Here is a 23,030-nt window from a genome sequence, read left to right as displayed (position 1 = left end):
CTCAAATGTGACACGATAAGAAGGTGTCTCAAGAACTTCGCGAATAAGAAAGTGCCGAGTTAGGGTGTCTAAGTTTCGCTGAAGAGAAGACCCAATGTTCGTGGTCCTTAGTTTGAAGGGGAGATGTTAGGTACAAACCAACGTCCCACATCGGAAGTTTAGAAAAGAAGTTTCTAATATATAAGTAAAGTCCAACTCTAATTAGTATGCGGCTTTTTGGGAAGGAGCCCAATAACAAATCTGTGCGAGCTTGAGCATGTAGGCCCAAAGCGGACAATATCATACTACTGGGAAGTTGGAATGGGCATATAAAGCCCAATAAATAGCATGTAGGCCCAAAGCGGACAATATCATACTAAAAAGGGAGTTGGATTGGACTTAGAAAGCCCAATAAATGGTATCAGAGCGTAGGTCAAAAATGTGGACCTAGGAGTGTGGGCTAAAGTTCGGTGTGGGAGAAGCCCTCAAATGTGACACGATAAGAAGGTGCCTCAAGAACTTCGCAAATAAGAAGGTGCCGAGTTAGGGTGCCAAGGTTTTGCTGAAGAGGAGGCCTAATGTTCGTCGTCTGTGGTTTGAAGGGGAGATTGTTGGGTACAAACCAACGTCCCACATCGGAAGTTTAGAAAAGAAGTTTCTAATATATAAGTAAAGTCCAACTCTAATTAGTATGAGGCCTTTTGGGAAGGAACCCAATAACAAATCTGTGCGGGCTTGAACATGTAGGCCCAAAGCGGACAATATCATACTAAAAAGGGAGTTGGATTGGGCTTAGAAAGCCCAATAACAAAAATCTTCAATGTTTATAGGAGACTAATTGTTATGTTGCTACGTAAACTCTGATGAAACTCGAACATTGAACGAAGATTCTGACGTCCAATGAAAACTCTGTTCATAATTATTTACATTCCTTTTGGGCAAAGATGAAACTATAAAAATAATTTTTCTAGCAGTTTGCATCATATCCAAAACTGAAATTTTATATTTCATAATGATAATTAGAGTGAAATGAAAGAAATTGAATTTCTAAGAGGATCTATACTATTATTTGGGGAGTACAATTTATAGCAAATGCAAGTCCTTCGGTTTCACATCTGTTATTTGCGGATGATAGTTTATTCTTTTGTAAGGCAAACAAGGACCAGTGTGAGGTAATTTTGGGGATTTTAAAGAAGTATGAAGCGGTCTCAGGACAGCAGATTATTTTTTTAAAATCCTCGATTCAGTTTGGACATAAGGTAGATGAGGATATCAAAGATGAAGTCAAATCTACCTTGAGAATCACTAATATCGGTGGGATGGGCTCTTATCTCGGTTTAAAGGAGAGTTTGGGTGAAAATTTTCTCCTTTGTTAGAGATAGATTGCAAACACGAATTAACGGATGGTCGGCAAAATTTTTATTGAAAGGTGGGAAAGAAGTGATGATTAAATCGGTAGCTGCAGCATTACCAACTTATGTTATGTCGTGCTTCAGACTACCGAAAACAATCACTTCTAAACTTACTAGTGCGGTTGCTAATTTTTGGTGGAGTTCAAATGGGGATTCCAGAGGGATGCACTGGATGGCTTGGAACAAGTTGTGCAATAGCAAATCGGAAGGAGGACTAGGTTTTCGGCAGGTAGACGATTTTAATTCAGCCCTATTAGCCAAACAATTATGGCGGTTGATTACGGTTCCGGATTCTCTTTTCGCGAAGGTGTTTAAAGGGCGTTATTTTCGGAAATCCAATCCTTTGGAAAATATAAAATCATACTCCCCATCATATGGATTGCGCAGTATTTGCTCAGCTAGATCTCTGGTTAAAAAAGGACTTATTAAAAGGGTCGGATCCGGAACATCTATCACAGTTTGGGATGATCCCTGGATTCCAGCTCAATTCCCGAGACAGCAAAAAGTAATAGTTCACTTGTTGACCCATTGTTAAAAGTTAACAATCTTATAGATAGTCGGTCGAATTTTTGGAATATTGCTCTCTTAGAGGAGATCTTTGATCCTAAAGATGTCGCCATGATAAGTGCCTTACCAGTGGGTGCGCCAACTAAGGAAGACACACTGGGTTGGCATTTTACAAAATCCGGAAAATATACAGTCAAATCAGAATATCATACCACAAGGTTAGAAAAGGTGGAGACCAATTTATCTTTGATTGGCCCAGACATCAAACCGTTAAAATCACACTCTTGGCAAGTACAGTGTCCACCTAAGATACGTCATTTCTTGTGGCAAATATTAACGGGTTGTGTACCAGTTACAGAAAATTTACGGAAAAGAGGAATTGATTGTGACACAGGCTATGCTAGGTGTGGTGAACCAGTGGAAACAATCAATCATACACTCTTCCAGTGCCACCCAGCACGACAGGTTTGGGCACTTTCCCAGATTCCTACGGTAATGGGAATTTTCCCAACGGAGTCTATTTTTTTGCGAATTTAGACCACTTATTTTGGAGAATACCTTCGGATTTTGATTCTTCGGTCTTTCCATGGATTATCTGGTACATTTGGAAAGTAAGGAATGAAAAAATCTTTGAAAATATTGATAAAGATCCGTTAGAGGTATTACAGTTAGTGGAAAAAGAAGCACAATTGTGGCAATCAGCCCAAATCGAGCTTCATCATTAAAATAATGGCACTGTGGAATTGGTAACTCGTTCTCGAGTAGAGGATGCTTCACTTGATTTGAATTATTCTGGATGTCGTTGCTTTGTGGATGGATCGTGGAAAGAAAGTGATAAGTTCTCCGGTACAGGTTGGTTCTGTACATTATCAAACGGAGAGCTGCCAACCATGGGAGCTGCTAACCTCCGTAGAAGTCTATCTCCATTACATACAGAATTCGAGGCTCTTCTCTGGGCGATGAAGTGTATGATTGGTGCAGATAATCAAGAGGTAGCATTCTTTACAGACTGTTCTGACCTGGTGAATTGAAGATGGTGTCTTCTCCAACCGAATGGCCGGCGTTTTCAGTGTACTTGGAGGAATTCCAGAGCGACAAGGAAGAATTCTCATTCTTCTCTTTATCTTTAATTTCTCGTAATGCTAATGTAAAAGAGGATAATCTAGCATGAAAAATTCGTACAGAACCGTTTCATATCACATATGTAAACAATATTCCTCAGGAATGACTCTTTTGAACTCTAATTAATTTCGGATGACAAAAAAAAAAAATTTATAATTACCTTTTAATAACCTTCTCCTTTGTAAGTTATTACATTAGAATGCCATTAGAGATAAAAATTTAAAGAGTAAATTAATTCAGCTCATTAAGGATAAACAAGTCAAATACTAATTTATGCAATTTAATTAATTTAATTATTAAAAACAAAAATATATTATTAACTTTTAAAAAAAAAAGAATGACCAATCAAAATGAACATATAAGATTTGATATTAACTTACCATATTAATTTGATATTAAAATCATTATACTTCACCTCTCATCTTTATATGATTCTATTTTTATGAAACAAATAAATCATCATATCATCCATATAACAAAAAAAAAACTAATTTTTTTTCTACATATGCCAAGATTTGAATTTTTAAAAACGAATATAAATTGTTAAATCTATGAAAAAATAATTTAACGGGTCAAAAATTCACATTTGAGTAATATATTTCTTTTAACCAAAAATAAGTTCAACAAAAATTTCGACTGAGTAACGGGTCAGAATTTTAATATTTATATTCAATTTCATACATTTATTTTTTGAAATGTATTATTTTATATACTACAATAAGATTTTTATATATTTTAATTTGCAACATATAAAATTAGTTTTACTTGATATTTTTCAAGAATTTCATCAATATTTAAAGAATTTCATCAATAAATACTCTAATTTGATTTTTTTTAAACAAATATTTATAATAGGCAGTGGGTTAAATATAATATATTATATAACAAATGAGTTATGATCCTTATAAGTGTTTGAATATTTCTATTTAATTTCATATAATTCTTTTTTGAATTACATAATTTTATATACTACAAGAAATATTTTTAAAGATATTAATTTGGAACATTTAAAAATAGTTTAATTTAATATTTTAATGAATATCATAAATATTTAATAGATTAAAACGATAAAAAAAATTATAAATACTTTAATTTGATTTTCTAAAATAATATATTTAAAATAGTTATAGTAGGCGGAGGGTTAAATGTAATATATTATATGATATAAAATTATGATCCTTAGAATAGACGACATGTTAAGATTATATGATCAGATAGATTAAATAAGGTTGACACCACAAAATATTTGAAAATTTGATTGTGCAAGCAATTTTGGAAACAACGAATAATAGATTGTGCACGCAATATTTTCATTAGGATTCTAAAATAAAAATATAGACTTCACGCACCGGTTGAATTTAGTATATTATATACTAAATATGTTCATAACATATTCGATTACGCGAATAATTGGTAAATTCCTTAGTTACCTCAAACAATCTCTATTTAAACAACCAAAGAATTAGAAATTGAAAAAAAGAATTTTCTAAATTAATTCAAAATATTAGCTAACTTTCTTAATTAATTAAAAATAATCTACGTTTTAGAAGCGATTCATTTATAATATTGGGAGACTCACAAAAATGCCCATTTTTCAATACCCCTTTTCAAAAATGCCCTCTTTGGCTGTCCATTTTTAAAAATACCCCTTTTTATGTACAAAATGACTAAATTACCCTTCTTTTAATAAAAGATATCAAAAATATATAAGGAAATATAACAAAATTAGGTCCACAAAATACAAAATATTTTTTGGCGGGAAAAGTGATCCCGCAATTTTTCCCGCCAAAACACTTGTAAAAACTTGTAAAACCTTTAAAATACCTTGTAAAATTTTCCCGCCAAAAATTTTTTTTGCGGAAAAAGTGATTCCGCAATTGTTTTGGTGGGAAAAATTTACAAGGTATTTTAAAGGTTTTTTACAGGTTATAAGGTTTTACAATATATTTTAAAAGGTTTTACAACGTATTTATAAGGTATTTATAAAATATTATAAGATTTTACAAGCTATTTTATAAGATTTTACAAGTTATAAGGTTTTACAAGTTTTTTATAAGGTTTTACAAGTTATAAATACCTAATAAAACCTTATAAGTACTTTGTAAAACCTTTTAAAATACATTGTAAAACCTTACAAAACACTTGTAAATACTCCGTAAAATACAAATGTAAAACCTTATAAAACACTTGTAAATACTCTGTAAAACCTTTAAAATACCTTGTAAATTTTTCCCGCCAAAAATTTTTCCGCCAAAAAATATATCTATTTTCCGTTTTCATATCTTAAAACAATATATCTATAATTGAGTATAATTAAAAAAAGAAAATATATTCATTCTAATATTATATATAGGGACTGACAAAAATCTAATTATATTTTTTCAATTATATATCACAACTTTATTCTAAAATATATAATATATAAATTTTGTAATAAATAAAATTTAACCCGTACTGTAGTACGGGTGATGATCTAGTTTATAATTAAAAAAATCATAGAAAAAAAAAATTAGATGGTTTTGCTACCATTTATGGTATTATAAACGTTTGATTAATAAAACACCTAGTAATATATAATTAAGCATTTTTTCTTTTAAGGCCTCTACATCATCAAAATACATATTTCATTAAAATTTAAATTTAGTGGCTTAATTTACTCTTATATTTTAATATATATTTCCTTACTTTATTTTAAAAAAAACAATACACAAGAATCTGAAATATAATAAGAAAACAAATGCAACAGTAGAAAAATATACAACAATTGGTAACTTAATACTTGCATAAAATGCAAAATTTGTGCTAGAAATAAAGGCAAATCATTTGCATCAAACACATAGGTAGATATATGGCATTAGTTAGTATATTAAAAATAAATTGTGTAAGGCTTAATTATTTAAAATCTTACATCTGCAACTCTTTAAAATATTTCGATTTGGAACAGTCTATTTTTAAATAAAAAATTTCACGATAATTATTGAACAATTTAGAAAAATAGGTTACATTCTTGGCAACAACTGAAATTTTCACTTAGTTATAAATCTTTTACATGCATTAATGCACTCTTATAATGGAACTTTACCAAAAAAAACAATGTTAATAATTTCAAACAAATAACAAAAAAAAATCAACTGAAAAAGTAATACTAACAAATGAATTGCCGAATTGGCTACGCAAGAAAATTGTCGTAAAAAATGAAAAAAAAAACTTCTCTCTTCATATTCAGTGAATTATATTTCATAGTTCTTTTAATTTCACGAATAACCAATGTTTATCGCATAGCCGTCAGTTGCATAAGACGTAAGTCCCACACTACTTCAATGTTGTCATCGGCATAAAGACCCAAACAAGCTTGTATATATAGAAAAAAGAAGAAATAAAAATGGCAACATCTTTAAATATGGTTTATTTGTCAGTATTTACAATGCAAAAAATAAAAAAGGGATGTGTGTTTATAAAGGAGGTGATTATTGACGATATGTGCAAAACAAAATAAGAGAAATTCAATCTCTCCCATTAAATGAGTCGAGAGGTTTGAATATTTTTATTTTTTTTCTCTCTATTGGTCTCTCTTCTAAAAGTCTCCACATCATATATAACATTTTCATTAAATTCATTAAACTTTTATAGCGACATTTACGTCATTTATGATTACAAATATTTTAATGATTTTTACATGCAAATAAAATTGCATTTACGTCATTCATAAATTTAGACTTATAGATTTTTGTTTTTAATTTAAAATTTTATAATATATAAAAGAATTTGTTGATGTTAAAATTCATATACTATATGTTTCTATTTTTTAATTTTCAATTGAAAAAAAATAATGCATTTAATATAAAAAAATATTTATATAGAAGTTTTCTTATTTAAATTTTGATATATTTAGTCTTGGTAAGTTTAATTAGTAAGAATAAGTACTAGATAGAATTAAAATTGTTTGGCAAGATGGATAGTAGAACTAAATAAATGTAAAACAAAAAAAGATGAGAATAATTGTGCACTTGACACATAAGCACGAAAACTCCCTTAATATATAGATGATAAATTATAGAAAGAAATCTTAAATATAGTAAAAAAAAAAAAAGAAGTAAACTAGACTGCAACATATTAATATACAGTAGAACCTCTATAAATTAATACTCGATAAATTAATAAACACGATAAACTAATAAATTTTGCCGGTCCCGAGTCGGGGCAATGTAAAAATTAACTAAATTCAATAAGATAATAAGATGATAATTTTTTTGAAATTCCTATATAAAAATATTGTCCCAATAATAACATAAATTAATAATCAAGTAAAATATAAATATATATATATATATATATATATATATATATATATATTAATATTTTCATAAAAATAGCCAAAATTTACTCTAAGTTTTCAAATATTGAATATGCATCATTTTGTTTTAATAGTCGTATAGGTTTTTCAAATACAACTATAGATGTCATTATTTATAAATTTTAATTTATGTATATCGTTTATATATGTAAATTCTATAATCTTTGTTATTCATTGTAAAAAAAAAAAAATTATTTTCTCTTTGAAATATTAAATGTTTAAGTCTAAAACTATAAAATTTATAACATCCAAAACATTAATTTTATTGAGATCACATTGTTTTCCCTCATATTTTTTTAAACAAATTTAACTATTAAAACAAAACTTTCTATAAATTAATATTTATTAATTTACACTATAAATTAATAAATATTAATTTATAGATAAATTAATATCACTATAAATTAATAAAATATCATGGTCCCAACATTATTAATTTATAGAGGTTTTACAGTATACAAAATCTAGTAAGTAAAGACATATAGAATGTGGCTTAACTTTTTTTTGAAATGGCAATCTATTTATATTATTACTTAATGTTGAACATAAATAATAAACACTTTCTTCGATTAATTGAGTTGAGATATTTGATACGTATTTGTATTGACTCACATAATAAGAAAAGTATATAAAAGTTTCAATATAAAATTACATAATGATTTATGAATTTGTCTATAGAAAAATATTTTTTTCATTTGTGTTGCGGAAAAGATTTGTAAGCCTGTAGATATCCCGTTGGACTTAGATTTGCAAAAAACAAAGGGTGATTGGGAGAGACTTTAAGAACTTTTTTATGTCAAATCTTAAAAGCTAAAAATTTACCAATCACACTATTACCAATTTATTTGTTTCTAAAGCTTTTAACGTTTAACAGCTCATTTTGTATTCAAGTTACTTTCAATTTTTTTTAAGTAACAAATAAGAGACTTTTTGGACTGTAGAAAATAAATAATAAAATAAAATCTGTTTATTTTCTTTTTCTTCATCCCCATAATGATTGAAAAGCCATTTCTGAATCTATGAAAAATTTATCTCAAATAATATATTTTGATTACTTAACAAAAATCTTTTTATTTCTATTCTTTTGAGATCCATTTTTCATATTTTTTTGCATCAACAATCATCATAAGCCATAATCAATCTGGTCAGAGTGATAGTTTCTGAATCCAAAGACCAAACTAGATATTTATATGGATTAAATATATTTTATATGTTGATAATATTTATCTATTTAATTATTTTTTATTTTTTTCTAAACTTTATTATTACTAAAAACAATTTCGCACTATATTGCCACAAAAATTCATTTTTAGTCTAATTTATATTTCTAAACAATATATAATAAAAATAACAGTCACAGCTTCTACAACTTTTTGTTACCAATCATACGTTAACAGATAAAGTCTCTACAGTTAAAGTCTCTACAACCAAATTCTCTATAGTCAAAGTTTTACAGTAAAATTCTCTACAGCCAAAAATAACAGTCGTTAACAATCGGTCCAAAAATGTATGCGGAATTTCAATTTACAATAAAGATATTTGTAATTGTAAAACTTTAATGTACCTTTTTATGTAATATTATATCTAAAGAAAAAATAACGTTTTTACAAAGATATTTGTAATAGTAAGACTCTTAATGTGTCTTTTTTTATGTAATATTATTTTTTAAAAAAATAAAGTTTTTACAACTAGTGTATCGGAAATTTGAGTTTAATAAAAGAGAAAGCTGAAACTAGTGCATCAGAAACATTTTTTTTTTCTTTTTATTGTATGTTGTTTTCTTATTATCTCTTTTGAATTTTTAGGGGATAATTTTTCTGTTTGGAGCTCAAGTCAAAGTTGCATCGGCGACTTCATGAGATCGATTATCTTCATATGAATTTTTTCAGAATCTCGATTGTATTTTTCGTCTTAATGCTTCATAATTTCTGATATTTTATTCTCAATTGATTATTTTTACTTTTTAGCTACTAGCCTACTACCACACATTTTGACTTCATGTTTTATGAACAACAAGACTTCTAAAGTTGTTTTTGGAGAATTTGGATATTTGTTTTCAAAATGTTAGCATTGTTCAACATATCTTTTGTTGTCGTCCCATAAGCCACGTAAAAAATTTGATCAAAAAATCATTGGAATTGTTTCAAATTTAATTCTACATGAACAAGCCACCACATGAAATGGTTTGCCCATTTCCTCTGCCTATCCTTCTCTTTAATCATTTAGACTTGAACCTTTTTGGAACTAATGTTGGCTTTTGGAACTTTTGTTACGTCTTTTGATTATGCTGAAACAAATGTACATGTTTGGTATTTTGTTTAGAGATTGTCTTTTCTGGTTAATCACATTTAACGTTTCAAATCGTTTTTCCTAGCATTTTCAATATAAATTCAGCTTTTATATATGAAATAAATATAAATGAGTTACTAAGTAGTATCCAATAAATCAATAAATTGTGACTGATTGCAAACAAAATAAGTTAAATACATATTGACAAAACAGTTGCAAATCACTGACTACAACTGTTTTTCTTAAATTGGTCGCATTACTTTCAGACTAATTTGCGACCCTTTGACACAAGATTCTGGGATTTATTCGCGACCACGTTTATGTCACGATTCTACGACGTCATAGTTCGTTGCAACTTAGTTCGAATGTTCGATATTAAAGTTGGTCACATAATAGTCTTACATTTAGGACCCAGCTATAATGTCTCATTTTAGTCACTGATATAAGACTATCTTTAGACGTTCTAAAAGCGTTGCAAATGTACGACTCAATTGCGACCATAGGCATCTTGCGACGGACGATTTGCTACGAATTTGGTGTGTCACGCAACCGTCCTAAATAGGTGTTTTACGACTAACTTATGGCGATTTACGGGGTTCAACAAGTCATGTTTTCTTATATTGATCATATCAAACATCGAATCAGACAATTTTAGCAATTCAGTGGGTTACATGCTTTATATATATGTGTGTGTGCATTTAATTTATAGTATTAAAATCTTAGTATACTATAATACAGAAATTATCAATCAAATTTAAGAAGAAGTCTATTTGTTGTTTAAATTATTTATTGTTGGTTTTTCTTAAAATTAACTTTTTGAAATAATTTATAAATCTAAAAAATAAAATTGAGTTGTTATGTTTAGTCTCCATCATAAAAATAGCAAAGTACTTTGAGCATAGAAATAACATAATTTCATGAGGAGATCACAAGTATACAATCTCTACGATACATCATTAAAAAATCTTATTATCAGAGTAAAAACTGAGTAGGATAATTTAACCTATATACTTTGAAATGTACAAGGGCATTGAAGTCTCGCATCCTTCTTCATCTTCTTCTCCAATTCAACTGTATTTTTGATATGACTCTTTGACATTAAATGGAACCTTCACCGCCTCCATTTAAGGGACACCCGAAAATTGGTACAGTGTAATACAATCCCTCATTTAATGATATTACTATGAAAAACGTTTTATTGTTGCACCTGTCTATCTACTTCTTAAAATCTATGGTTGTAGTTTCAGATTTATTTTTAAGTTCTCTTGTCTGATTCTAGCTGTTGTTTTCACTAGATCTTCTCCTCTGCTATTGTATTTCATACTTATGTCTAATAACAATAATTATGTAATTTATGTACGATTTTTCATTATAAATGTTTTATGTACTGAGCTGATGATTTAGCTTATATTTTAATTTATTATATCATGTCATAAAGTAGCTAATTAGTGTTGATCATTAAGTTGAATGAACATTATAGCGACGGTTGTCCAGTGATTGAGGCTCGTAACTCATGAGGTATGATGTAATCTCGCATCCGCATATTCGGTATAGCTATGAAAACAAAAATACATGTGTGGCCATGGTTGGAGCTAAGGCAAAAGCCGGTAGATAAGATGTTTTGGCCGTTATATTCACCCAGAACTTAGTCAGGTTTAACCGGATTAAAAAGATGAGAGGATTATTTTATGTTTAGAGTAACACTATTTCTTACACTAAGATTTTTTTAGAGTAAAAATAAAGTAATACATTATAGAGAAATTATATTATATTTTAAGAGTTATTCTATTTTACAATAAAAATGCATTGGAAATAATCTATCTTGCGATTTATTCGTGTAAGTTATTTTTCTCTAAAGGGTTTCCAATCGTTGATCTAAGTTTATAAGTTAGAAAAAACACCGATATAATTAAAAATATTATTGTATAGTGTCGCAAAACTCCGATTATTTCAAAAGGCATCTAATTGGTACGTAAGCAATACTATGCTACTTACGCAACTTAATTTGTTTTACTCTCGACCTACGTAGTTCTTACCAATAGACACAAGTCAGTAGATATCAGATTATTTTGCCTGAGTGCGGCCAAATTAATTACAAACTGTCCAAGACAACAGAAGATTATTAAATAAAGGTAATAAATTGTGACCCGTTTTCAAATACATCCAATAGCTTATTGAAATTGAATTAGCCTTTTAATTTTATTATATTTATGGGAAGGTAGGAATAGAGCGTTGGATATATTTATATACATCTGAAGGTTTTAAATTAGCTCTCTGGTTGCAGTAATTGAAGAGGCGAAACTTTGAATGCACGTCATGCATGGGCAGTGTAGGCCCATTAAATTTTTCTAAAACAATATTTTGTAATAAACTAATAAAGGCAAAATATTCAACTGCCTATATAAAGATCGTCGAAATAGTTTGGCCTACACAAGAATAAGCACATCGTACGTATAAATATTTCTATATGATGTTAGAATTTCTAGACAAAGGAAATCTAAACTGGTTGTTGAAGAAACCAAAGATCGCTTCATCTTATTGCATGGAAGCTGAGGAAGGTTCTAGAAAAAGAAAGGGTCAAGAATTTGTAGCAAACGATGAGGTCGTCAAAAGATCCGAATCACAAAACTTTACACATACTTCGTTTGATCAGAAGGTAAACATATTTTGGGTCGTATAAATATTTTAAGATTTTGTGCAAACAACTTTTTTGTCACACAGATATTTGATGTTTTGAGAAGGTTTTAGAATAAAAAAATCATGGTAAAAGATTAGATGTCGTTGAACATGCATATATTTTTAATTAGGAGGTGTGTAAAATAATTTTTCTTGATCTTATGTTGCAGAGAAAAAGATACAGTGAAGATTCAACAAATATGAATAATAATATCGAAGAAGGATATAGTCACCACCACATGAGCCTTGATCTTGAACTCAACTTGTCACCATCTCTCATCGATCTAAATCATCATCAAGATAATTACTACAAAAGTTATGAGGACGATGAAAGGAAGAAGAAGATGATGGAGAAGGATTTGGTCTTGGGGCTAGAGACAAGGAAAAGCATGTCTAGGGTTGCTTTTGATCTCGATGAAGATTGTTGCGACCGCGGTGGTGTTGGCGGGGGAAACGAGGAAGAGATGGTTGCGAGAGTGTGTATGAAGTGCCATATGCTAGTGATGTTGTGTAAAGCATCACCGGCGTGCCCTAATTGCAAGTTTATGCATTCACCTGAAGACACCTCTCTCTCACTTATTTTTACTCCTAAGCCTACTTTGTTAGCTTAGTTATTGTTTAGGTTCTAATCTTATTAATATCTAATCACTAATTAATGCATCGTATTTAATGTTTTCATCGAACAAATATTTTATTTGTTGGGATGTTGTTGGAACTTTGATTTATATAGTATACGATCATTAATGTGATCCGCTTTCCCTGTACCCTTTTTTTTTCTGAATCACCACCTAGGAAGCACGGAAGCTTCGTCGGACGTCCGCTTCCCGCTTCGGAATCTTAGTCGGAATCGGAAGCTCTCGGAAGCTTTCGGAATCTCGCTTCCATAACGCTTCTAAAAAATTCATTTTGGAAGCTCCTTGGAAGCTTACGATTCTATTTTGGAAGCTTGCGATTCCATTTAAAAAATTTGATGTCACAAAATAAATAAGAAATATGAAATTATGTTTGATAGTTTTTTTATACAACAAAAGAAAAACCAAAACTAATTTTGCATACTAATTTTGTATTTTATTTTTTAAAATATCATAGTTAGAAAAATGATAGCAGCATGGATCATTTATTAGAGAGATGTTGAAATGATTAATTGAATTAAATTAATTTTGAGAAATTTGAGTTTGATGATGTTTTTATTGGTAAAAAAAATTTAAAACAATTTTATTTGATGGAATTAGTAAAATGAGAATGAAGAATGATCTTAAATTTTTGACTTTGAACTATTTGACTTTTCTCTATTGTAAACGTACACTATTTGATTTTTAAATATAGAGAGATATTTAGAATTTATGTATTAGATTTGTATGTTAATTATAATTTTTTATATGATATAATGTTTAATGTTTATTATATATATATATATATATATATATATATATATATATATATATATATATATATATATATATTAATTTTTATATACGCTTCCAACACGTACCCATTTTCTATAATTTCTACAAAAATCGATTCCACGTTTCCAAACGCTTTGCTTCCGCGTACCCGCTTCTGATTCCATGCAACCTAGATCACCACATTGTAATGTTGAGAATATAATGTTAGTTGGTGATCTTCTTTCACCTGGTCTCATTGGGCCATATATTTTTCTTGTAAGATCATCTCCAATGTATTTTCCTATATTTGTCTTTAAAATAGAGAAACTCTATAATAGAGTTGAGTTTTGCTCCAACGTATTCTTCTATTTTTTCCTCTAAAAATTTTAACTCTATTATAGAGAAAAAATATAGAGGAAAAATAGAAATCATCTATATATAGAGGAAAAAAGAGATATCTATTTTAGAGGTGAAAATAGAAGTGGGTTAGAGTGGATTTCACTCTATAATAGAGTACTAGATACAGAACCCGCGCCTTGCGCCGGAGGAGGTTGATGGTCACAATTTTCTGTATAAATAAAAAAATTGTTCAATCTTTAAAAAGGTTAAATAATTTCTGTCTTTTAATAAATTTCTTTATATACGTATACATGCCCGGTCCTTGGATATTAGGGGCCTAAAGCATACTTCAATAGTAAATTAATTTAAAAAAAAAAAAAAACTGTGAAAGATGAGATTCGAACTTGGGACAAGACACTATTTTACAGACTACATAACCACTAGACTAACGAAGTTTCTTAATAATATAGGTCTAAAATCTTTGTTATATTTTGTGGCCTAAAGCAGATGCTTTGACTGCTTTATGGGTGGGCCGGGCCTGTACGTATAAATCAGTATTTTTACGTACGATCAGAACCGTCCGGTATGTTTGGTTAACATGCGACTCGTACATATCTCCGGTTTAAGTTTAGTGCTAATGTCCGTTAAAAGATAGGATTTTAAATTGTTTGTGTATTCACTATTTAGTTATTTTTAACTTTTTCAGTTTTTCATATTCACTATCCTACTATCTTAGTATATTTTATGGTTTTAGTTAGATTAAAAATATTTAATCATGTTACTATTATTGTTAGACTTCATATTTTGTAAAACATGATATGATTATTTTAATTTTAATTTTTATATTTTTAAAAAACTATATAATCTCTATAAATTTTAAATAAATTAAAATAATAATCAATTGACCCGTGTTTGAACCCGGTTAACCTAGTGACTCAGAAAGAAGTCTGCTTCATTGTTTGGATCAGATTTAAAAACATTGATACAAATGTGTAAAAGAAATTGCATGATTATAGACGATTAATGGAGAAACATTAAGCAAATGGAGTACGTATTATAGATTTTACACTACTACATATTATTGAACGTATTATAGATTTTACACTACTACATATTATTAAACGAATTATAGCATGATTATAAGTTAAGTAAAAGAAATAGTAAAACGTTAAATGAATCAAAGAAACTAACTTTAGCATCAATCAAGATTAATTTTGGATGCTTTCACCAACATTAGCAAAGTATTGTAGCCTCTACTACATTTTAATGATCTTGCTAATATAGAAATAAAGGTAGTCTCGAAGCCTCTCTTACTAATATTAGTTACATAATCATTTGTTTAAGTTTGTGGTAAAGATTTGTTGCATAATTATTTGCAATTTTAATTAGAATTCGTTTTGATTGATGGAATATATGTATGTATAATACTAATGGCAAATTCTGTAAATAGTCTAATAAAATTTTGGCAAATATTTAAATAGGTGACAAATCATTCTGAGAGCGACACGTCAGCATGACAATCTTGTTAATAACACGTTAATGTAAGATTTATTTTTTAGAGTGTTTCTCTATTAATATATAAGAGATTAGTTACATAATCATTTGTTTAAGTTTGTGGTAAAGATTTGTTGCATAATTATTTGCAATTTTAATTAGAAATTCGTTTTGATTGATGGAATATATGTATGTATAATATTAATGGCAAATTCTGTAAATAGTCTAATAAAATTTAGGCAAATATTTAAATAGGTGACAAATCATTCTGAGAGCGACACGTCAGCATGACAATCTTGTTAATAACACGTTAATGTAAGATTTATTTTTTAGAGTGTTTCTCTATTATTATATAAGGGATAGAGAAAAAAAATAGATGTGAGTTGGAGATGCTCTAAGCTTGTACTCCCTCTGTTTCAAAATATAGGATGTTTTAGAGATTTTTTTTGTTGCAAAATATAGGATGTTTTACACATTTCTATGCAACATTTAAATGCATTTGATGTGTTATGACCATTTGTATTCTGTAGTCTTTTATATCATTGGTTGGATTTTTAAAAATTAAATATTAAATAATAGTTTTAAAAACAACAATGAATTTCTTAAAATACGTGCTTTTAACTTAAACATCCTATATTTTGATACAGAGTGAGTATATATTATTGAATTAAAAAAGTACAACTTAAATACAAGACTAAAAGAGCTGAGAACAATCACATACAACTTCTTTCACTCTTTATTCTGTCCAGATCAAGTAGATAGAGGATTGCCAAGCAATTAGCAAAAGCTTCCTGATTAGCTTGAATTCGGAATTCGGAGTGGTGAAATTTTTAAATTGTTTAGATAAAAATAAAACTTTCGAAAAACAAAATAAAGAGATTATTTACTAGAAGGTATGTGGTTATATTCTTTATTTTATTCTAAGGATTATTTACTACAAGGTATCTAAGGCTCTTTCTTCTTCTTTTTCTTCTTTCGTCATTCTCTCTTCTCTATTTCTTCTTCTTCTCTCTCATGTGCCTCCCTTTGGAGCATTCGGAGAAAGTCCCATCTATTACTTGTTCTTTTTTTTAGTAGATTAATCATCCGGTTCACGATAACGTGGTTGTCTCTCTGTAGCTAGGTCATTGTTTGGAGTTTTCGATCCTCATCACCGATCAATATCAGTACGTCATTTTTTGGGTTAGCAATAGAAATCATTCTCGTACAGCTTTACGATCATGGTATCCGATATCCAACGCTACATCTTCGCATATCATTTTGAAGTTATTACTTTATACATCCATTTTGATGCGATTATAATTTTAAAATTAGTAACATATCCAAACTTTCAACTTTTCCCATGAACATGATTGAGAGAGATGAAACAAGAATCTGGGAAAAGATAATTTCTTCATTCAAGTGTAAAATGAGATACAAAGTATAGTTAAATACAAGTAAAACTAAACCACTATGCTAACCTAACTATACAAGAGATTAAACCATAACTAAACCAGCTATATACACTCTAATACTCCCCCTCAAGATGAAAGTATCAAGGAACTTTCATCTTGGACTTGAAAAACTCCATTAGTGTGTGTCCTCCATAACTTTCTCAATAGTAGAAGTATCAATGGACATGAATATCCATGGCTTGAAACTAAAAACACAATGAGTCTCTGGTGATCTTGTTAGTAATCCAAAGATTAATGTGCTTAAACGACCATTATCATCCACATGCTCTTGCCCAACAAAGCTAACATCGCCATGAAGTAAAAGAGCAAAAACATCGTTGGTGAGAAGAGCTGCTGCAACTTTTGATTTCCAATAAAGAATAACTGCAACAGATTTGGCTTCTTCCTTGTATAAAGCTGGACACCTTCATACACTTGTGCAGGAAGTAGATGAATCAACATGATGTGATATCTCTGTGATAACCAGTCCAAAAAACATCACTGGTAACTCCCCCTGTCTTGGAACAAATGTTGATGAAGCATGTCTTTTCAACTCATTCTCTGAAACCTTGAACCCAACAATCACTTTGCCATACATCAGCCAAAAATCAATTGTGGCAATGGCTTGTTCCATATCAATAGAGATCAAACGAAACCAGAGAAACTGAATCAATATTGTCTTGACATAGAGGTTTAAGTGATGAACCATAGTGTGGATGTCGGATTCACACACTCAAGTATTTTTATTAAGTAGGAAAGATTACTCTTGAGGGACAAAAATAAATATGCAAAAAGCTTATGAATTGCTACAAAAATTGCTGTAGTATTTCTTATTCGAGAGAGAGATCCCCCTTTACATGGCCATTGGCCTTTATATTTATACATAGAAAAATGACATTTAATGGGCTAATTAAGTACAATTATTATCTCTTAAATGTGACCGTTTTGGTCTTTGACTTTAATGCTCAACATTTGAATTTGTGTTGACTCCGATTTTAGTGGGCCTCGCCTTTTGGCCCAAATGTCCTTGGACCAACTTAACCGTGACTTCGTCTCCGGAATTGTATCGAGGTGCAGTCACTTCGGATTCTCCTTATGGTGATAACCACTTCGAATGTTCCTTTTGACTTGCAGGTCTAACGGTCTTTATCCCTTATGGGCTGTTAACCCAACTACGTGGCAATCTTTGGTTGGTCCCGAACCTCTGGTGCGGGATCTGACACCAACAATTAGCCCCTAAAGTTCTTCGAAGTGCCATTCCAATTCGGAGGACTTTAAATGCTTTAATGACCAAAGATTGCGTTCTGAGGAATCTTCTGATTTTCCCGCCAAGATCCCGTCAGTCCTTTAATTTCGGCGCTATCCATGTTTAGTCGCGTGACATCTGTCACCATTATGACCGTATCTTAATTATTTACTATTAAAGCGGGAAACTTTCCACTTCCCCCACGATTCCCAAGGCGGTTTCACCATTATCACTTAGCTTTCGTGAGGTAACTTCTTTCATCATCACTTTTTTACTCTTACGCTTTAATCGAAACTTCTCTCTTCCCTTTCTTCGCCGATTTTCTCTTTGCCGGATTTTAAATTTCTCCGATGACTTCTGATTCCGAAAGACCCGAGTCTCCATCCTTTGAAGGCGGCTCTAGTAATGACGAATGCACTCGTCCTAACGACATTGCTGGTCCGCACTACAGATCCACCTGTACCGTTCAATCCCTAGAGCGATTAAAAGGGCTTTGCCAGATTTCCCCTGGAATCATAGCGGAAGCGCAGATAGCCGACCCTACGGAGTCCCCGGAAAATCACCGCGACGGCTACTTTTGTGTTTATGAAATCTACTTCAAGGGCTGCAGATTGACCTTCCCCCTTCCCGAAGCCCTGGTTCGATACTTGGCGGCTCTTGAGATCGCTTTACCTCAGCTAACCCCCAATCTCCTCCGAACCATCCTCGGGATCATAACCGTTGCGGCGGAAGCAGACTACATTATTGGAGTCCCCGAGCTGAACGAACTTCTAAGCGTGAGAAGTTCGTCAAAGAAAACAGGGTACTTCTCGGCGTATCCGAATGCCAACAGGAACGTCATCTCGCACCTCCCAAACAAGGATGAAAACTGGCACCATCCTTGGTTCCTGATTAAGAAAACTCCTACTTCGATTGGAAATCTTTCCGATGTACTCCCATCGAAGTGGACTGCGAAGCCTGGTAGAAACTAGGTCGTATATTCCTTTCCTGGTTGTCTTATTTTTTTTCTGACCAAACTCGTTGTTTCACTTCGCAGCTGTCATCGCTTCGACTCTTCCGACCGAAGAATTCGTCAGGTTCTTCAAAACAATCCTTGAAGGGGAAACCCTTTGGAATTCTTTCACCCTCGATCGGTTCGTTGAGGCCAATCAAAAACTCAGGATGAGTACCCCCAATCAACTTCATCGTCTTCCGCCTCCTCCCTCAACTCAGGGAATGTCAGCTCGGGCCCTCACTGCCCAGCGTAAGAAACTCTCCAAGCCGATAGCGGAGGGTTGTGATGAAAACAAGGCGTTCCTTGCGGCCGCCATTGACAAAAAAGACTACAGCAAGACCCTGCTGGTTGATGACAACAGCAAGACCCTGCTGGTTGATGACAACAGCACCGAGGGAGCCAGGTCCGTCGCTGCTTTCAGATTAACTCCTCGTCGCGAACGTCGTGACGAACGTTCTCCTCGGAGGGACCGATCTCCTCGTCGTGATTCTCCTCGTCCTCTCCGAGATGATTTTAGCAATGAACCACTTAAGAACTTGGTTCGCAGGAAGAGAGACAAGTCATCTCGTAGTGATTCTTCTCCGCGAAGGGAGAAGTCAAGGGCCCGGACTGACCGTTCACCTCGATCATCCCCTCCCACTGAACCAATGGGTCCTCCTCGACCTGTTGATATGTCTTCTTCTTCCCAGCCTGACAGCGAAGACTGCTCGGAGTGCATCTCCTAAAAAGGGAGATTCTGAGTCTCGAGATGCTTCCTCGAAGTTAAAGCCTGCTCTTGTCCCTCAAATCAAATCACTTTCAGGTTTGACGATTTACATACGCTTAAAAGTTTTTATCTCTGCTTAGATTCCAATTTTTACAACTCTTCTTCCTTCACAGCTATGGAGAAAGAAGGCAGCGTTTTCCGATGCTTCAAGACCCGATCAGGTGCAATCTTGCCAGATTTTGACAAGTGGCGCCCTGCGATCCGTGAACGCTACTTGCTTCACGCTCATCATTCATCTCGGGTTAGTTCCGCTTTATTTTTCTGATTGTGCTGCCATTTTTCGAACTGACTCGCCATCCCGGTTTTATTGTATAATACTAGGCTAACGGCGAGCTTAATGACATGATTGAGCAATATGAGGGGTTGGTCATTGGTCGGGAAAAGGAGATTGACGCGTGGAAGAAAAAACTTTCTGCTCTTGAAGCTGAACTCTGTTCTTCCACCGGTTCCAAGCATGATCTGGAGGACAAGGTCGATAGTCTAACATCCGAGCTTGCGAAGATAAAGGGGGAGCTGCAGGACCAGTATGACCGGAATTACAAACTCCAGGATGAACTTTCTGGTGTTCAAGGTAGACTTCATGAATCCGAATCAACCGGCGATACCCTGAACAACCAACTTATTGAGCTTAACGCGAAGTACAAGGCGATCACCAAATTGCGTGATTCCGAATTGGCGAGGTCGGCATCAAAAGCCAGAAAAGAGGTTAAGGGACGCGGGATGGAGTTGATCCAAGGAGCCATCCGCTTCATTCAAACCGAGAAAGCTAGGTCAGATTTGGAATCAGACATCAAGGAGCACGAGAACAACCTGATTCTGTTGGATCAAATCCATGAAACAGATTTCTCCGAGGTGCAAGAGAGGACCGAACTATCGGCTAATCTTTCTGAAAAGCGGAGTCACTTGGCAGCGCTTCCTACTTCGACCTTCAATCCTCATCACTTCGAGGAGTTCTTCACAGAATCACCTCCCATAAGTGAATCGGGTCTAGACTGGGCAGGTAACCTTTGGCTCCTGACACTTACTACCTTTTTCTTGCCTTATATTTTTTTAATCGAATGGAACTGTCCTTCCTAGGCTCAAGTAGAACGGAAGATGTCGCCCCACCCGAAGTTCCTTCGGCACCGGAGGTCACCCCGGAGGATGGTTGTACCGTGGAGGGCGGACCAGGAGCTTCATCTGACCAAACACCAGTCAAGGAGGCGAATGAAACTTCGACAGCCGAGCCGGAATCCGAGGTGGCTGTCGATCCGTAGTGGATGTGTCCGCTTTAAACTGGGAATTGTCCCATTTATTTTAAAACTTAATTTCGAACTTGTTTTTGCCTAAGGAGGCTTTATCATTTCTTTTGAACAAGATATTTGCCTGAGGAGGCTTTTAAACCTTTCTAGGTTTTGACCCCAAGGGGGTTTGGTTAAAATTATGTGCGGGTTTGCAAAGTCCGCTTTTAACCCTTTGTGGCCTTGTGGTTATGCTTTCAAGATTTTTAGGCTGATCAGACCTTTCTCTTTAGAATGCGAGAACTAAGCTCGGCTTAAAGCGAGTTCCCCACTTCGGGTTTAGTCAACTCGGTAAATTTATTTGGCTTGGGCCTTAGAAACTTTTGTATTTAATGCGACGGTTGCTCTTTCCCTTCTTATTTCTTGAAAGTAGGAAAAGCGGCTTGTCTTTAATGCAATAACTGCCTTTTCTCGATTTCCAAAAATGGTTTAAGTTACTTGGGCACACCATCATTAATGATTTTTTGTTTCCAAGACAAACCCTATTCCTATTATAAATAGGAGATTGTTTGCCTTTAATCTTTTCTCAAGAAACTTCATAATCCATTCAACAAGCACCACGTCAATGGAAAACGAAAACGTAGTCCCCGTTGATCCCGGCAGCCCGCTTTTTCTGTTCGGCGATGGCTTTGAACTGGCTGGCGTTCTTTTTCCTTACGCCGTCTTTCACTTTCCTTCAAAGGAGAAGAAAGAGGCTTGCGATTTTATCGACAAGGTTAACATCAGTCGTCCTTGATTAAAAACTTTTTGTTTCATTTAATTCATTCATCTTTATGCTAGGTCGCCGACAAATACCATCGCCTGTGTGAGGAGAGGCAGCGGCTGGGTCTTAAAAGGCAGACACTTGAGGCTCGCATCACTCAGGTGGAGAGGAAGATAAGGGCTCTGGAAAGTGATCCCTTTCAATGGGAATGGCGGAACTTCGATTCTGTTGCTGAGATCCCGAAGATGCTTCGGATGTATCTCCGTGCTAAAGGAGTTCCGGGTCCTGTGAATGCCCCGGTCTATACCGTTCCATCTGATAGCGAGGAAGAAGACGAGGAGGAGGCCAGCACCGGTCGGAAACTCGTTCGGGATCATTCCGAAGTGGATGCCAAGAACAAGGCGTCCACTTCGAAAGTTAAACCGGCGATGAAGGAGCCTGTTCCTGAGCCTCTTCCTTAAATGTTCCCTAACTCTACTCCTTTTTTTTTTTTTGAACTCGTAATGGGCTTGTGATTTCCCTTTTTTATTTATGAAAAAATTCGCAATTTTCCTTATTCTTCAAAATATTCTCGGAGATTTATCTTTTAATGCATGATCGGTTTAAGAGCGTAAATCTCTCCGCGAATCACTCCATTCCTAGGATAAAATCCGCGGTTTACTAGGGACATGACGTTCCTATAAATTATAGTCTCAATTCCCTTTACTCCTCACCACTCTTTTTTATTTTAGCAGGTATGGAGTTCAACCTTCGATGTTCAGAATCTATGCCCGACTTCTCCAGGATCGGAATGATAAACGAAGATGTTCCAAATGAGCCAAACAGGCAGCCTCTTCCACCTCGCGGCTTCTTCAGATCTCAGATCCAAGCTCCGTGTGCTTTGATCAGGGATCTCCCAATCAGAGACCAAGGAACAGCGATGGCATTCATAGAGGCACTTGCGCTTCAACATCGGAAGCTTACTTTGGAAAAGAGGAGACTCCGGAAGAGGATTATCCGGATGCAACGCAGGCTTACCACGGTATCGAGAGATCTTCACATCCTTGGCTCT

At 33.1% G+C, this 23,030-nt stretch overlaps 3 protein-coding genes across 3 annotated transcripts; all 3 read left to right on the top strand.

Annotated features, from left to right (window-relative positions):
- The first annotated feature begins 12,048 nt into the window (after positions 1-12,048).
- LOC9308437 lies at positions 12,049-13,088 on the top strand. Its single transcript, XM_002874460.2, has 2 exons — positions 12,049-12,319; positions 12,510-13,088. Exons 1-2 carry the CDS (start codon positions 12,131-12,133, stop codon positions 12,948-12,950), a joined length of 630 nt encoding a protein of 209 aa, XP_002874506.2. The 5' UTR covers positions 12,049-12,130; the 3' UTR covers positions 12,951-13,088.
- Positions 13,089-18,586: 5,498 nt separating this feature from the next.
- Positions 18,587-21,112, top strand: LOC110227389. The gene is given in 8 exon segments (XM_021021477.1): positions 18,587-19,024; positions 19,026-19,119; positions 19,336-19,926; positions 19,964-20,032; positions 20,110-20,237; positions 20,318-20,362; positions 20,450-20,560; positions 20,624-21,112. Coding segments are annotated over 8 exon segments (1,926 nt in total). The 3' UTR covers positions 21,074-21,112.
- Positions 21,113-21,731: 619 nt separating this feature from the next.
- LOC110227495 lies at positions 21,732-22,475 on the top strand. The gene is made up of 2 exons (XM_021021861.1): positions 21,732-21,991; positions 22,057-22,475. Exons 1-2 carry the CDS (start codon positions 21,842-21,844, stop codon positions 22,438-22,440), a joined length of 534 nt encoding a protein of 177 aa, XP_020877520.1. The 5' UTR covers positions 21,732-21,841; the 3' UTR covers positions 22,441-22,475.
- The last annotated feature ends 555 nt before the right edge of the window (positions 22,476-23,030 follow it).

This window comes from Arabidopsis lyrata (genome assembly GCF_000004255.2).
Source record: "Arabidopsis lyrata subsp. lyrata unplaced genomic scaffold ARALYscaffold_6, whole genome shotgun sequence".
In the NCBI taxonomy this organism is placed as follows: Eukaryota; Viridiplantae; Streptophyta; class Magnoliopsida; order Brassicales; family Brassicaceae; genus Arabidopsis; species Arabidopsis lyrata.
The sequence above is the reverse complement of the archived record's forward strand: the minus strand, read 5'-3'. Positions and strand labels throughout refer to the sequence as shown.

Coding starts and splice junctions, on each gene's coding strand:
- LOC9308437 (XM_002874460.2), top strand. CDS start 12,131: ATGATGTTAGAATTTCTAGACAAAGGAAATCTAAACTGGTTGTTGAAG. Junction 12,320..12,509: donor ATACTTCGTTTGATCAGAAG/GTAAACATATTT, acceptor CTTATGTTGCAG/AGAAAAAGATACAGTGAAGA.
- LOC110227495 (XM_021021861.1), top strand. CDS start 21,842: ATGGAAAACGAAAACGTAGTCCCCGTTGATCCCGGCAGCCCGCTTTTT. Junction 21,992..22,056: donor CTTGCGATTTTATCGACAAG/GTTAACATCAGT, acceptor TCTTTATGCTAG/GTCGCCGACAAATACCATCG.